General features: G+C 45.6%; 1 protein-coding gene across 1 annotated transcript in view; it reads right to left on the bottom strand.

Moving 5' to 3' along the window:
• Positions 1-15,000, bottom strand: part of LOC308150097 (transitional endoplasmic reticulum ATPase-like) — a gene marked incomplete at both ends in the record, with an annotated part of 39,544 nt that overhangs the window by 23,195 nt on the left and 1,349 nt on the right. The window contains 2 exons of the mRNA XM_080522963.1: positions 91-195; positions 910-1,024. Coding sequence (XP_080379089.1) covers positions 91-195; positions 910-1,024 — 220 coding nt within the window. The remainder of the gene's footprint in view (positions 1-90; positions 196-909; positions 1,025-15,000) is intronic.

Raw genomic sequence — 15,000 nt, forward strand, 5'->3', positions numbered from 1 at the left:
CTGTCATTGTGTGTGTGTGTGTGTGTGTGTGTGTGTGTGTGTGTGTTTGAGTCAGCAGTCGTCGTGGTCAAAGTGGGTTCTCTGCAGGACCTTGATGTGGCGCTCGTAGATCTTGAGGGCGGGGCCAAGCCTGATTGACAGGCCAGTCAACACGTCATTACGCTGCATCAGGAGGAGGGACTTCCCGTCGATCTCCTGTTGGGGAGGGAGGGGGGGGAGGGAGGGAGGGAGGGAGGGGGGGAGGGAGGGAGGGGGGGAGGGAGGGAGGGAGGGGGGGGAGGGAGGGAGGAAGAGAGATTGGTGATGTACACATTTGTTTTTGATGTCAATCAAGCCTTTGAATTTGGTTGAATTGAGAGAGTGAGAGAGAAAGGGAGAGAGAAACAGAGATAGAGAGAGAGAGGGAGAGAGAGAAAGGGAGAGAGACGGAGGGAGAGAGAGAGAGAGAGAGAAAGAAAGGGAGAGAGACGGAGGGAGAGAGAGAGAGAGAGAGAGAGAAAGAGAGAGAGAAAGGGAGAGAGACGGAGGGAGAGAGAGAGAGAGAGAGAGAGAGAGAGAGAGAGAGAGAGAGAGAGAGAGAGAGAGAGAGAGAGAGAGAGAGAGAGAGAGAATACCGTCCGAGACTACAGTACACATCTTTGTTATTTTGTTCAGGGCCGCTGTCGGCCATTTGAGATGCCCTAAGATGAATTGGCGAAGACATTTTTCGTCAACAGGGGGGGAGAAAGGGTTTGTCAAGGTAGGGGGGGGGGGGGGTGTAGTCTAACAATGGTCTATGGGGGCATATCGTTGATGTGCTTAATCTTAAATTTAAGTCACTATGATTATTATGATGATCCTTAGGATGTGGGTGGGTGGTGGGATGGGTGGGTGGGTGGATGGGTGAGGGGGTGGGTGGGGGGGGGGTACCTGGGTCCTGAAGGCCAGGGCCTGCTCTGGGAAGCCGGCCGCTGTGAAGTACCCCACCACATCTGTCACCGTCCAATGGACCGGGTTCAAACTACCCCGCTCTGACTTCACAAACCTACAGGGGGGAGGGAGGAGGGGGGAGAGGAGGGAGAGAGGTGGGAATGAGGGAGAGAGAGGGGGGGAGGAGGGGGGTGGGAGAGAGGGGAGGAAGGAGGGGGAGAGGTGGGAAGGAGGGAGAGAGAGGGGGGGGAGGAGGGGGGTGGGAGAGAGGGGAGGAAGGAGGGGGAGAGGTGGGAAGGAGGGAGAGAGGGGGAGGGAGGAGGGGGGTGGAAGAGAGGGGAGAGGGAGGGGGGGAGAGAGGGAGGGAGGAGGAGGGGGTGGGAGGGGGAGAGAGGGAGGGAGGAGGGGGTGGGAGGGGGAGGGGGAGGGAGGGAGGGGAGAGGGGGAGGGAGAGAGGAAGGAGAGAGGGAGGGGCAAGAGAGACAGAAAGAGAGAGGGAGGGGGAGGAGGGGAGGGGAGAAAAGAGAGATGGGAGGAAGAAGGGAGGGGAGAGGAAGGAGAGTGAGGGGAAGACAAGGAGAGATTAGATTCGATTAAATTAAACTTTATTGTCATTGCAGAGTACAAGTACCAGACAACGAAATGCAGTTTAGCATCTAACCAGAAGTGCCAATAATGATATAAAACATGACAGTGATAGTGATAGCTACAGTATGGCAAGTACAGTAGTTAGAGGTACAGTTATGAGCTGTGTACAGTTAAGGTAGATATGTACAGTTAAGGTAGATATGTACAGTTAAGGCAGCTATGTACAGTTAATGTAGATATGTACAGTTAAGGTAAATATGTACAGTTATGGTAGCTATGTACAGTTAAGGTAGATATGTACAGTTAAGGTAGCTATGTACAGTTAAGGTAGATATGTACAGTTACGGTAGATATGTACAGTTAAGGTAGATATGTACAGTTATGGTAGATATGTACAGTTAAGGCAGCTATGTACAGTTAAGGTAGATATGTACAGTTATGGTAGCTATGTACAGTTAAGGTAGCTATGTACAGTTAAGGTAGATATGTACAGTTATGGTAGATATGTACAGTTAAGGCAGCTATGTACAGTTAAGGTAGATATGTACAGTTATGGTAGATATGAACAGTTATGGTAGCTATGTGCAGTTAAGGTAGATATGTACAGTTATGGTAGCTATGTGCAGTTAAGGTAGATATGTACAGTTATGGTAGCTATGTACAGTTATGGTAGATATGTACAGTTAAGGTAGATATGTACAGTTAAGGCAGCTATGTACAGTTAAGGTAGCTATGTACAGTTAAGGTAGATATGTACAGTTAAGGCAGCTATGTACAGTTAAGGTAGATATGTACAGTTAAGGCAGCTATGTACAGTTAAGGTAGATATGTACAGTTAAGGCAGCTATGTACAGTTAAGGTCAGTGTTTCCTCTATATGCATTTATTGGTGGCGGGCCGCCACCAATGAAATTTCCTCCGCCACTAATTGATTCAGACAGTCCACTTTGATTCAGTCTGCGCAGAAAGGCAGCGAGTTATTATGACGGAGAACAGAAAAAAAGCAGATTGAAGCTAGATTTAGGCTGCTTCCAGACCAACATTTCGTTACGATTTAGGGGTAGTTATTTACAATATGTTACAATGTTGCAATTAACCTCGTCGTTTGTGTTCGCACTGTAATCGAGACTCTCAACAGGCTCTCAACAGGCGCGCGGCGCGAGGCGACGCGCTTTTCAAAACAGTTTCGTGATTGGTCCGAATTTAGCGGGACATTTGGATTTCTCTCTTCTCCCGTCGCCGGTGCCTTTAATCCCGTAAACGTATCCTAATCGAAAATACAACATCATCAGCGACGACTGTGGGTTATTGCATTTACTGCTGTTCTCTGGTTCATGTTCTTATACCAGTGCTCCAAGGACGTGTCGTCCATATAAGCAGAGTAAGCAGTGCTTACCCAACGAAAAAATAAAAAGGACAGTGAAAATATTAAAATAAAAGTGCATGTAACCGTTTGTTTGTTTACATTAAAAGAGTCGTATTTTAGGTCCCAGGGCAGCAGGAGTCATTCATTTTGACGCCACCTGCATGAGTAAGCACTCGCTATTCTGCGTGCTTGCATTGCGTTGCATTATAAGCACTTCTCTCTCTGCTTTCCCACGTGTACATTCGAATGCGTGAACATTTCTTTTTAATTTTTTTCGATGCTTCAGCACGCTGTTTAATGTGGCCAGGGTAAGCATGCTTACAGCCAATCAGTAGTTCTTTCATTCCGATAAGAGCTACTGATTGGCTCTCATCACTTTCAAGTTCACTTAAGTTTCACACTACTTTCTCTCGCCCGGCAGAATAGCTTATGCTACCTAGCTCAAACGATCTAATAATAATAATCAATAAGGATAACTTGCTTGATTTTGTGAATATTGGACATTACTGTCAGCGACCTAAAGGGATTTCGTAGACTGGACTGGACTGGAAAAAGCCAGCCGAAGCCACCGCTCACCGATCTTCACACCCAGAAAGGGAGAGTCGCCAGCAAGCTGGTATGAGCGGTTTTATATGATTTATATGATTGGCGAGGCTGGTGGCGATCTGTGCTTGTTTATATGGTTTGAGTACTGCTGTGCTGCTGGTTATGGTTTCTTATTTAAGACTTCCTCTGCTTAATCAATCAATCAGAGAGCTGCTTAATCAATCGCTGAGATAGGCCTAATGTCGCTGTCCGTGCCTTCTGGACCAAAAGTGTTTGAGAGAGATAGAGAGGGAGGGTTTGTGATGTGATGTCAAGTGCCTATGTGACAAAGTGTGAAAAGAAAGTGTGTTGTGAGTTTACTATGGAGGATGGAAACGGTGTGTGTCTGTGTTGTGCATGTGTGCGTTTGCGATGTTGAAACTGGACTTGTAGATTTCAGCAGGCTGGCTACTTGAAAAGATCTTAGTTCAAAAAAGATTGAACAATGAGCACCCCTGATATAGTCGAAACTGGCAACTGTTTTTTTTTGTTTTTGGTAATCTGATCACAAAGTGACACTACAGTTTATTAGCGGGTTCTAGGGCATCAAATTGCATTTCCTTGAAACTGTCTATATCTTATGCTTACCCAATCTAAAAGCTCACGGCACGTGCCTGCAGTGCTCAGTATAGAGTATTTTAAATGAACATTCGTAATGTATGTCTCTGATGTTCATGGTCAATTAAATCAGCCTATTTTGTGAAACAAATAATGTTCCCGCTAATGGGTTAACCGAGCATTTCTCGCACCTAACGTGCAAGCACCTAGCTTCGAACTATTCATAGCAATATGCGCGGGGTTGGTTTTCTTTAACTCAACTGATAGCATTACCTTGCTGTTGTTGTTTACCGAATGCTCCATCTGACTGTCACACTGTGATTTTACTTGTGTAAACAGTTAATGAGTAACGTTAGCTGTTTTTGTGCGTGTACTCTCATGTAGGCCTACTTCGTATTGATCTTTCTGTGTGTGTGTGTGTGTGTGTGTGTGTGTGTGTGTGTGTGTGTGTGTAATGCGCGTTCCGCATGTTCCGCTGCAGCTGTAGGATATATTGGTATTTGATCACCTATATAAAATCACCTGCTCGGCTTTAATGACTTAACCGCTATTCAAGAAATTATAATTGTTGCCACCCTATAGTTTTTTGGTGAAACTACGTCTTTGTTTTGAGCGCCAGTGCGCGTTTTATGCGCGTGCACGCGGAAATGTACAGTTAAGGTAGCTATGTGCAGTTAAGGTAGATATGTACAGTTAAGGTAGATATGTACAGTTATGGTAGCTATGTATAGTTAAGGTAGATATGTACAGTTAAGGTAGATATGTACAGTTAAGGTAGATATGTACAGTTAAGGTAGCTATGTACAGTTAAGGTAGATATGTACAGTTAAGGTAGATATGTACAGTTAAGGTAGCTATGTACATTTATGGTAGCTATGTACAGTTAAGGCAGATATGTACAGTTAAGGTAGATATGTACAGTTAAGGTAGCTATGTACAGTTAAGGTAGATATGTACAGTTAAGGTAGATATGTACAGTTAAGGCAGCTATGTACAGTTAAGGTAGATATGTACAGTTAAGGCAGCTATGTACAGTTAAGGTAGCTATGTACAGTTATGGTAGATATGTACAGTTAAGGTAGATATGTACAGTTACGGTAGATATGTACAGTTAAGGTAGCTATGTACAGTTAAGGTAGATATGTACAGTTAAGGTAGATATGTACAGTTAAGGTAGCTATGTACAGTTAAGGTAGATATGTACAGTTAAGGTAGCAATGTACAGTTAAGGTAGCTATGTACAGTTATGGTAGCTATGTACAGTTAAGGTAGATATGTACAGTTATGGTAGCTATGTACAGTTAAGGTAGCTATGTACAGTATGCAGTGTTTCCCTAGGTTTGCTGCCTTGGGAGGGTGGGGCATGGATCGTCCACCTCCACCCCCCCCCCCCCCCGGTTGTGAAATGTTAATTTCTCCTCACCCCGCTCGCCGCCCCCCCCCCCCCCCCCCTGTTGTGAAATGTTAATTTCTCCCCCCCACACAATTAGTGTAACAGATTAGTAACAGAACAAGTTATCTCTGTAATATCATAATATCAATTATGTGACTAGAACAAATATGATAATTTATAGACTTTATTGTTGAGCCACAAAGCCATCACTTATTTTTTATTAATTGTTTTACTGTTTTGACACTATAACAATCTTGACTTCACTATCTGTCCACTTTCTCACCTGGTTCTTCCTGCTCTTGCTCTCTCACTCTCTCTCTCTCTCTCTCTCTCTCTCTCTCTCTCTCTCTCTCTCTCTCTCTCTCTCTCTCTCTCTCTCTCTCTCTCTTCTCTCTCTCTCTCTCTCTCTCTCTCTCTCTCTCTCTCTGTGTCATCTCCATCCTCCTCTCTCCCTGACAATCTCTCACTGACAATCACACACAAACACATAATTTTTCTGTTTTTTTTACTACCTTTCATTATCTACCTGTCATCTGTCAGTGATGACATGCTGACATGTTTAAATAGCAAAAAAGTTTTGCTAATTCAAGATTCATGTTTTTTTATTGCCATGTGTGTCAAACGTTTATTACATCCTATTACAAGTAATGAAGGGGGGTGCTGAGGGTGCTGCACCAGAACCATAGGTTCTCAAGGCTACTTGTGGTCTTGACTACCTGTCCACTTTCTCACCTGGTTCTTGCTCTCTCTCTCTCTCTCTCTCTTTGGTGTGCTGACTCCATCCTGCTCTCTCTCCTCCTCCTCTCCCTCTCTATCCTCCTCTCTCTTTCTTTTGCTGTCCACCGAAAGGCAAACATAACAACCAGAATATGTATAATCTAATAAGAGGTATAAATTGATCCATATCAATTTATAACATCATTCTAATTGTATATTGGGTTGCTGTGGGCAATGCAGTCAGATAATGTCATTTTGACTTGACTCTCTCACCTGAAAAACAATCTTATGTCCATCTATGGAAAAAAAAAAAACAGACATTTCCAATGAGTGATGGTTTGTTCCAATGCTTCAATACACTTTTGTATTGTATTTTATTACCATAAAGCCCAATTCTAACAGAATAAGACATATTGTATTATTACTACTACCATCTATTATTACTAATCACCTCTGAGCTAGCTAGCTAGCTTGCTAGTTCGTTAACACTATTCACACAATGGAACTAGACACTTTCTAGTCACCATGGAACTACAATCAGACACTTTCTAGTTAAGTCACAATAATAACGAACAATTTGAACCAATGTTTTCTGTCAGAAATTCAGAAATTATATTTGCTACGGTTACTTACTTTGCTTACTTTCATCTGCTGACTTCTTACTTCATCTCTCTCTCTCTCTCTCTCTCTCTCTCTCTCTCTCTCTCTCTCTCTCTCTCTCTCTCTCTCTCTCTCTCTCTCTCTCTCTCTCTCTCTCTCTCTCTCTCTCTCTCTCTCTCTCTCTCTCTCTCTCTCTCTCTCCTCTCTCTCTCTCTTCTCTCTCTCTCTCTCTCTCTCTCTCTCTCTCTCTCTCTCTCTCTCTCTCACACACACACACACACACACTCGCGCGCTAAACAATTATTCTCCGGGCGAAGCGCGAGACTATTCATCAGAGCAACGCATCCGGGTACTTTCCCCTCCCGTAATGTCCACGCCCCTTTTTGAGTGATAGAAGAGTAGAAGTTTGACTGGCGGTCAATGGGAATTTCTGGTCTTTGCTCCTTTAATCCGATAAAATAAGAAAACCGTAGTGCTTTTTGGATATTAGGAGCCCAAATCCGATGGCCAGTTAGGCAAACTAGTATATAGTGTCGTTGCCGATCAATGATCGACGTCGTTATATAGAGAAAATTAATGAAATTCATAGCTTTCAGTCACGTGGTTTCTTCCCTAGCAACCACCAACCTGACGGGCAAAAAGTATCATAGCAACATCGCTCAAAATGGCGAGTGGACGCAATTTACCGGCTGCCTACTATTTAGACCACCTCACCCATGAAGAACTATCAAGATACACGACGGTGATAGGAGAGTAGGATTGACACCATTCAAATGGTTTTGAATTCCCTGGCTTCTCCTCTATCCGGACACGTTGGAATTATTTTCCTAACCCCCGGAGAATCAAAGTTATTAACCCGCAAAAGGTGCTTCCTTGACCGGCTTTGTCCGTGAATAACACCGGTTATGGAGGTGGTACAAAAACAAGACTATTATTGCTAAATTCACCATCAGTATACGGTCATTTTGAGCCCTTAACCACCTCGCTGACACCCCGAGAAGATATACTTTTAATATGAAACTCGATCAACCAGGAGTTCTACCGCTGCTGGACGAAACTCCCAACTCCCGCTGTTAGCGGGGCGAGGGAATATTTCTATCCGGGAATTCGCTCCTTGCTGTGTCCACGGTGATAGGAGTCGAGGATCGACTCCATTCAAAAACTTTTGGATTCCCTGGCTTCTCCTCTTTCCGGACACGTTTGAATTATTTTCCTAACCCACGGGAAATCAAAGTTATTAACCCGCAAAAAGTGGGTTTTGCCCGTGGGTTTTGCCCGCAAAAAGTGCCTTTTGCCCGTCAGGTGGGCGTTTCCACTATGCTGTGACGTCACATGAAAGCTATGAATAGGGGTTGATTAATCAGAGCAGTCATACGTCATCTCCCTGTCATCTGGGATTTGTAGTTCTTCATTTGATTTGCCGTGGTCCTAACGTCTTCACCTCCAGTCCCCCCAACAGCGTTTGCTTTCGTTTCTTCTTTGAACATTTATCTCCCATGATTACAATAGAAATATCATGCACAGTAGCACTAGTCGATAGCCGTTATGGGTGAAGGGTTAGTAGGTACTAAGTAGTACCTTAGTAGGCTAGATCAAATGAAGAACTACAAATCCCTGATGACAGGGAGATGACGTATGACTGATCTGGTGAATCAACCCCTATTTCATACATTTTCGACGTCGATCATTGATCGGCAACGACACTATATAATAGTTTGCCTAACTGGTCATCGGATTTGGGCTCCTAATATCTAAAAAGCACTACAGTTTTCTTATTTTATTGGATTAAAGTAGCGAAGACCAGAAATTCCCATTGACCACCAGTCAAACTTCTCCGCTTCTATCACCCAAAAAGGGGCGTGATCATTCTGATGACAGGGAGATGACGCGCAATTGCTCTGATGAATGCAATGGCTGTGTTCGGAATGGCGTACTAGCATACTGCATACTAGCATACTCAATGAGTATATACTGCATACTAGCATACTCAATGAGTATATACTGCATACTAGCATACTCAATGAGTATATACTGCATACTAGCATACTCAATGAGTATATACTGCATACTGCCTACTAAATTCACAAATTTCACGGCTTAGTATCCGAAAACCAGCCGACTATTATGCATACTGCCTCCCAGAATGCATTTCGCCGGGAGCGGCGAATTTAGACCTCCATTTTAAACCTCCATTAGCTAAAATATGTGTTAACATGTCATTTTATGAAGTTTTAATATGTTTTCAGGCGAGAAAGTAAACACATATATTCCCAAAATGTGTCCAGTTTACCAAAATAACCCGTTTATATATCTGATCTGACGATTTTTTGCGTCTTCTTTTCGCTAGCTGCGTTCGTAAATTCGCCCTGGAAATATGATCAGCACTCATGGAATGCCTCTTGTCCAATCAAATTACCTGGTCGCTTTATGACGTTGCACCCAGTGTGCGCTCCGGCGCTCTCAGAGCGATTTTACGAACGCACCCTACGTTTACCTTCACACACTCGACAGAAATATCGTAACATAATTACAACACGTTGTATTATTCTCACAGAAACCTGGCTCAACGGTTCCATCATCGACTCTGCGGTCGTGCTAGAAGGCCGCACTTTACACCGAGCGGACTGGACTTTGCTTAGTGAGAAGACGCGCGGGGGCGGCCTCATTATATCTACGAAGGACAGCTGGTGCTTAAACACGAAAACTGTAAGTAGCCACTGCTCCCCAGACCTGGAATACTTGACTGTTAAATGCCGACCCACATACCTCCCGAGGGAATTCAACGCGGTGTACATAACAGCTGTTTACATTGCACCAAGCGCGGATGCTAGCTTAGCATTGGCGCGGCTACATGACGTCATCAGTGGTGGACAGAGCGCGGATCCTCAGGCAGTGCACATCATCGCGGGGGATTTCAATCATGCTGACCTGAAGGTAGTACTACCAAAGTTCTATCAGCATGTTAAATGTGCAACAAGAGGAGAAAAAACACTGGACAAGGTATACACCAACATCAAGCTTGCTTACAAGGCTAGACCGCTAGCTCATCTAGGCATGTCTGACCACGTGTCCATCCTCCTGATCCCAGCCTACACTCCCATGAGGAAAAGTGGTCCCATCACCACTAAGACTGTCAGAACCTGGCCAGCAGGGTCCGCTCCACTGCAGATCTGCCTGAATGACACCTCATGGCAGGAATATGAGCATGAGGACCTGGAACAGTTCACGTCGTCGGTTCTGAACCACATAGTGAACTGCACCAACTCAGCCACCGTGGACAAACGTGTCCGGGTCTACCCCAACACGAAGCCATGGATGACTGAGAAGGTCCGAAAACTGCTCAAGGAGAGGGACAACGCCTACTCAGCGAAGGACACACTGCTGTACAGCACCACCAGGGCTAACCTAAACCGTGGCATCCGGGAGGCCAAGGCAGACCACAGAGAGAAGATTGAGGAATGCTTCCTGAGCAACGACTCCAGGCGGGTGTGGCAGGGGGTTCAGCACATGACAAACTTCAGAGCCAACAGGCTCACAGCCGCGGAGGACGACCCCCTGCTGGCGGAAAAGCTGAACTCCTTCTACGCCCGGTTCGACGAGGGGCGAACGGAGGTAACCACAACACAAACACCACTCTCTCCAGCTCTCAGCAGCCTCACCCTCACAGAGCATGAAGTGAGACGCGTGCTGAAGGCGGTGGACCCCAGAAAAGCCTCAGGGCCGGATGGCGTCCTGGGACGGGTGCTGAGGGACTGCGCCGACCAGCTGGCCGGGGTTTTCACCAACATCTTCAACCAGTCCCTGTCCCAGGACACCATCCCACCCTGCCTGAAAACCTCAACTATCATCCCAGTCCCGAAGAAAAGCACGGTGAGCTGCCTAAACGACTACCGCTCGGTGGCACTCACACCAATCATCATGAAGTGCTTCGAGAAACTGGTCCGGGCCCACATAGTCACACGCCTCCCGCCCAACCTGGATCCATACCAGTTCGCCTACAGAGCCCACAGGTCCACAGAGGACGCCATCGCGACGACTCTCCACTCCACTCTATCCCACCTGGAGAGGGGGAACAGCTACGCGAGACTGCTCTTTGTGGACTTCAGCTCTGCCTTCAACACCATCCTTCCAGACAGGCTAGTGACCAAACTACTAGACCTGGGACTATCACACTCCATCTGTGCATGGATCAAGGACTTCCTGTCTGACCGCCCCCAGAGGGTGCGGGTGGGCTCCCACACCTCCACAGCCCTCAGACTCAGCACTGGGTCCCCCCAGGGCTGCGTGCTAAGCCCCATCACCTACGACTTCACCCCCGTCCACCCCAGCAACTCCATCGTAAAGTTTGCAGACGACACCACCGTGGTGGGCTGCATCTCGGGGGGGGGGCGAGGCGGCGTACAGGGATGAGGTGGAGCAGCTGGGCAAGCTGTGCAAGGTTAACAACCTGCTGCTGAACCAGTCAAAGACCCAGGAAATCATCGTGGACTTCAGGAGGAAAAAATCTGAGGTCCAGCCCCTGCTCGTCGATGGAGGGAGCGTGGAGAGAGTCTCAACCCTCCGATTCCTGGGGGTGCACATACAGGATGACCTGTCCTGGAAGACCAACACAGCAGCCATCATCAAGAAGGCACAACAGCGGCTCTACTTCCTGAGAGTCCTCAGGAAATACCACCTCAAACAGGAGCTGCTTGTGACCTTCTACCGCTGCACAGTGGAGAGCATCCTCACCTAACCAGCCGCAGAGAGGAAAGCGCTACAGAGAGTCGTGAGATCGGCCCAGAAGATCATCGGCGCCCCCCTCCCCTCTCTGGAAGAGCTGTACAACACACGCTGCCTCAGGAAGGCCTCCAAGATCTCCAGAGACCCATCCCACCCTGGGAACGAACACTTTGTTCGGGGAGGCGGTTCAGGACCATGTCCGCAAGGACAAATAGACTGAAGCTCAGCTTCTACCCCAGGGCCATTCAGGCCCTGAACACAGCAAAGACGTAGGTTCTAGGCCCTGGACAATCTAGACAATTTGATGGCAGCTACTAGATTGTAATCAAGTGCAATACTGAAACACAACTGTGAACATTTCAAACCTGCAAACTGCGACACTTTAAATGAATGTGCAATAATACTATGTGCAATATGACAACCCTCGGGTACATAAGGTTCAGAGATAGGAAATGTTAGGATATTCATAGTATAGCATAGAGTACAGCACAGTGTTTTATTTGTATAGTATAGTGGATAGTGGATATAGCCTTTATTTATGTAAACCAGCTCTTTTTCCCTTCTTGTTTTTAGTAAAAAAAATAAATCCTAGCACCAGGGGAGCCCCCCCTCCCAAATTTCGTTGTATGGTACCTGTACTATATCAATGACAATAAAGACCATTCATTCATTCATTCATTCATTCATTCAAAATGATTTGGGGGGCCAATATCTTAAGTATATCTCAAGTAACTAGCTTACTATGGAATGGAATGGAATGGACTTTATTTGTCATTGCTACAGTACAGGTACCAAACAACGAAATTTAGGAGGGGAGGCTCTAAATTTGTCTAAACTGTTGTCTTAACAGTTGGTAAAATAACATGATTAAAATAAATATATACGAGCAATAACATATCGTGGGCTGCAGCAAGCACGACAACAACCCAACTTGTCCGTCAGTAAATAAAACGATGTTTATTGCAAGCTTTCGGTCCCCAGGCTATCGGACAATGTAAACAAAAGCTGTATGACAAGTTTGTATGATGCAGTTTGACGAGGCTGAAAGCGCACAGGGTTGCCAGACGGGATTGACAATTTACAGCCTAAACTTTCTATAACCTCAAAATCAAGTAGCCCATTCGGCGGTAACCCGCCCCATCTGGCAACCCTGGACGCAACTCTGCAACTCTGGACGCGAAATGCATTTTGGGGATTAGGAGACGAGATAGTGTCCATCCAAACCGACTTCAAATTTGCCGGAAATAACTGCTCGCCTACTAAATTTCTCGCATACTCAAATCTCGCATATGATATTTCGGAACGTACTACATACTCAAAATCTACGTCATATCTAGTATGAGAAGTATGCTAGTACCAGTGGCGGCTGGCCGATAGAGGGCGCTGGGGCGCCGCCCCCACCTTCACTTCCTAGTTGCGATTTGTAAAAAAATGTTTTTTAAATAAACATTGTTTATTCACAAAATGCGGCTGATATTCTGTCGGCGCCTATCAGCATTCATTAAAAATCCTCCAATACAATAAAAAATGTTATCTGTGTGTGTGTGTGTGTGTGTGTAAAACTCACTGTTAAAATACATAGGGGGAGAACGCGGGGCGCCGGTCATTGCAATGTCTATGCCAGGACGAATACTTTTCGCTTACACGTGAGCTGTAGCAGCGCTCCAATTGGCTGTCTCTATTTCTTGGCCAGGGCGCACAAATGTGCGTCCCTGAATCTCCGGTTGTATTGCAGACAATGCATTATGCTGAGGACTTCCGACTTCCGGTTTTCGGGCTTCCGGAGTATTTTAAATGAACATTCGTAATGTCTACAGACGTCTGGTGCGCACTGGGCTGTCTCTGATGTTCATGGTCAATTAAATCAGCCTATTCTGTGCAACTAATAATGTTCCCGCTAATGGGTTAACCAAGCAGCCTCGCACCTAACGTGCAAGCACCTATCTTCGAACTATTCATAGCAATATGCGCGGGGCAAGGCGGAAGTACGGGTAAACACGGCTCATGTTCTGTCATCAAAGGTAAGAGTTGGTTATCCATCTGACTGTCACACTGTGATTGTACTTGTGTAAACAGTAACACAGACAGGGTGAATTTCATGAATGAAAGTGAAAGTTCTGTCACAAAACGCCGTTATTTGTGTTACAGACATGGTCTGGTTGTGTTTCTGACATGGTCTGGTTGTGTTACAGACATGGTCTGGTTGTGTTTCTGACATGGTCTGGTTGTGTTTCTGACATGGTCTGGTTGTGTTTCTGACATGGTCTGGTTGTGATACAGACATGGTCTGGTTGTGATACAGACATGGTCTGGTTGTGTTACAGACATGGTCTGGTTGTGTTTCTGACATGGTCTGGTTGTGTTTCTGACATGGTCTGGTTGTGTTTCTGACATGGTCTGGTTGTGTTTCTGACATGGTCTGGTTGTGTTTCTGACATGGTCTGGTTGTGTTACAGACATGGTCTGGTTGTGTTACAGACATGGTCTGGTTGTGTTTCTGACATGGTCTGGTTGTGTTTCTGACATGGTCTGGTTGTGTTTCTGACATGGTCTGGTTGTGTTTCTGACATGGTCTGGTTGTGTTTCTGACATGGTCTGGTTGTGTTTCTGACATGGTCTGGTTGTGTTTCTGACATGGTCTGGTTGTGTTTCTGACATGGTCTGGTTGTGTTACAGACATGGTCTGGTTGTGTTTCTGACATGGTCTGGTTGTTGACCACCATCACTCTCCATCATCATCCATCATGTGTCTATGAAATAGATAGTACTGTACTACTGACTGCAGCATTCATCTCTGCTCATTGATGTAGCCATGTCACACAGACACATAGTACACATATTCATCTGCTACCTTTATTAACCTGAGTGTAGCTGTGAGGCCTGTACTAGGCTTGTTGACTAGACTTCCTCCTTGTCTGACACTGGGTATTGGACCGTACCGACGTCCATAGACCGGTCACTCTTCCACCTCAGTGTCTGTAGTTGACAGGGTAACTTCTCCATGGCCCACACGGTCATTTTAAGGGTGAAAGTTGAAATTATACAATGGTTGTAACGCCAGTGCGTGTTTTATTAAAAAAAATCGTGCATGCGGGAAAAAAAAAAGGAAAGGGGGACTCCCCCGCCACACTGCTGTGCCCCACCCAAAAATTTTTGCACCAGCCGCCACTGGCTAGTACGCTATTCCGAACACAGCCTACTTGCGGACCAACGAGGTGCGTGTATGTAGGCTACTGGACCGGAGTGTGTAACATCATGACTGTAATTGGGCTAGAATGATTTCAGAAAATAATAATAATAATAATAATAATAATAATGATAATAATAATAATGATTCATCTTTTTTAGGTCGTGCTGAGATGAAATGTAGGGATACTCAAGCACCCCTAAAAAGCGTCTAAAATCTTCCATATCGCCAGATTCGGGTTGGGTGCGTTTAATAAACGCGGGAAGTTAGCCTGCTTGTCAGAGGTTTGGGGTCTACGTCCGTCCATTACTAAAACTATTATTGTTGGCCTTTATTTGCACTTACAGCAGAGACGAATGGCTTGTTTGAGATTAGC

Source organism: Nansenia antarctica, assembly GCF_963989245.1.
Source record: "Nansenia antarctica genome assembly, chromosome: 2".
Taxonomy (NCBI): Eukaryota; Metazoa; Chordata; class Actinopteri; order Argentiniformes; family Microstomatidae; genus Nansenia; species Nansenia antarctica.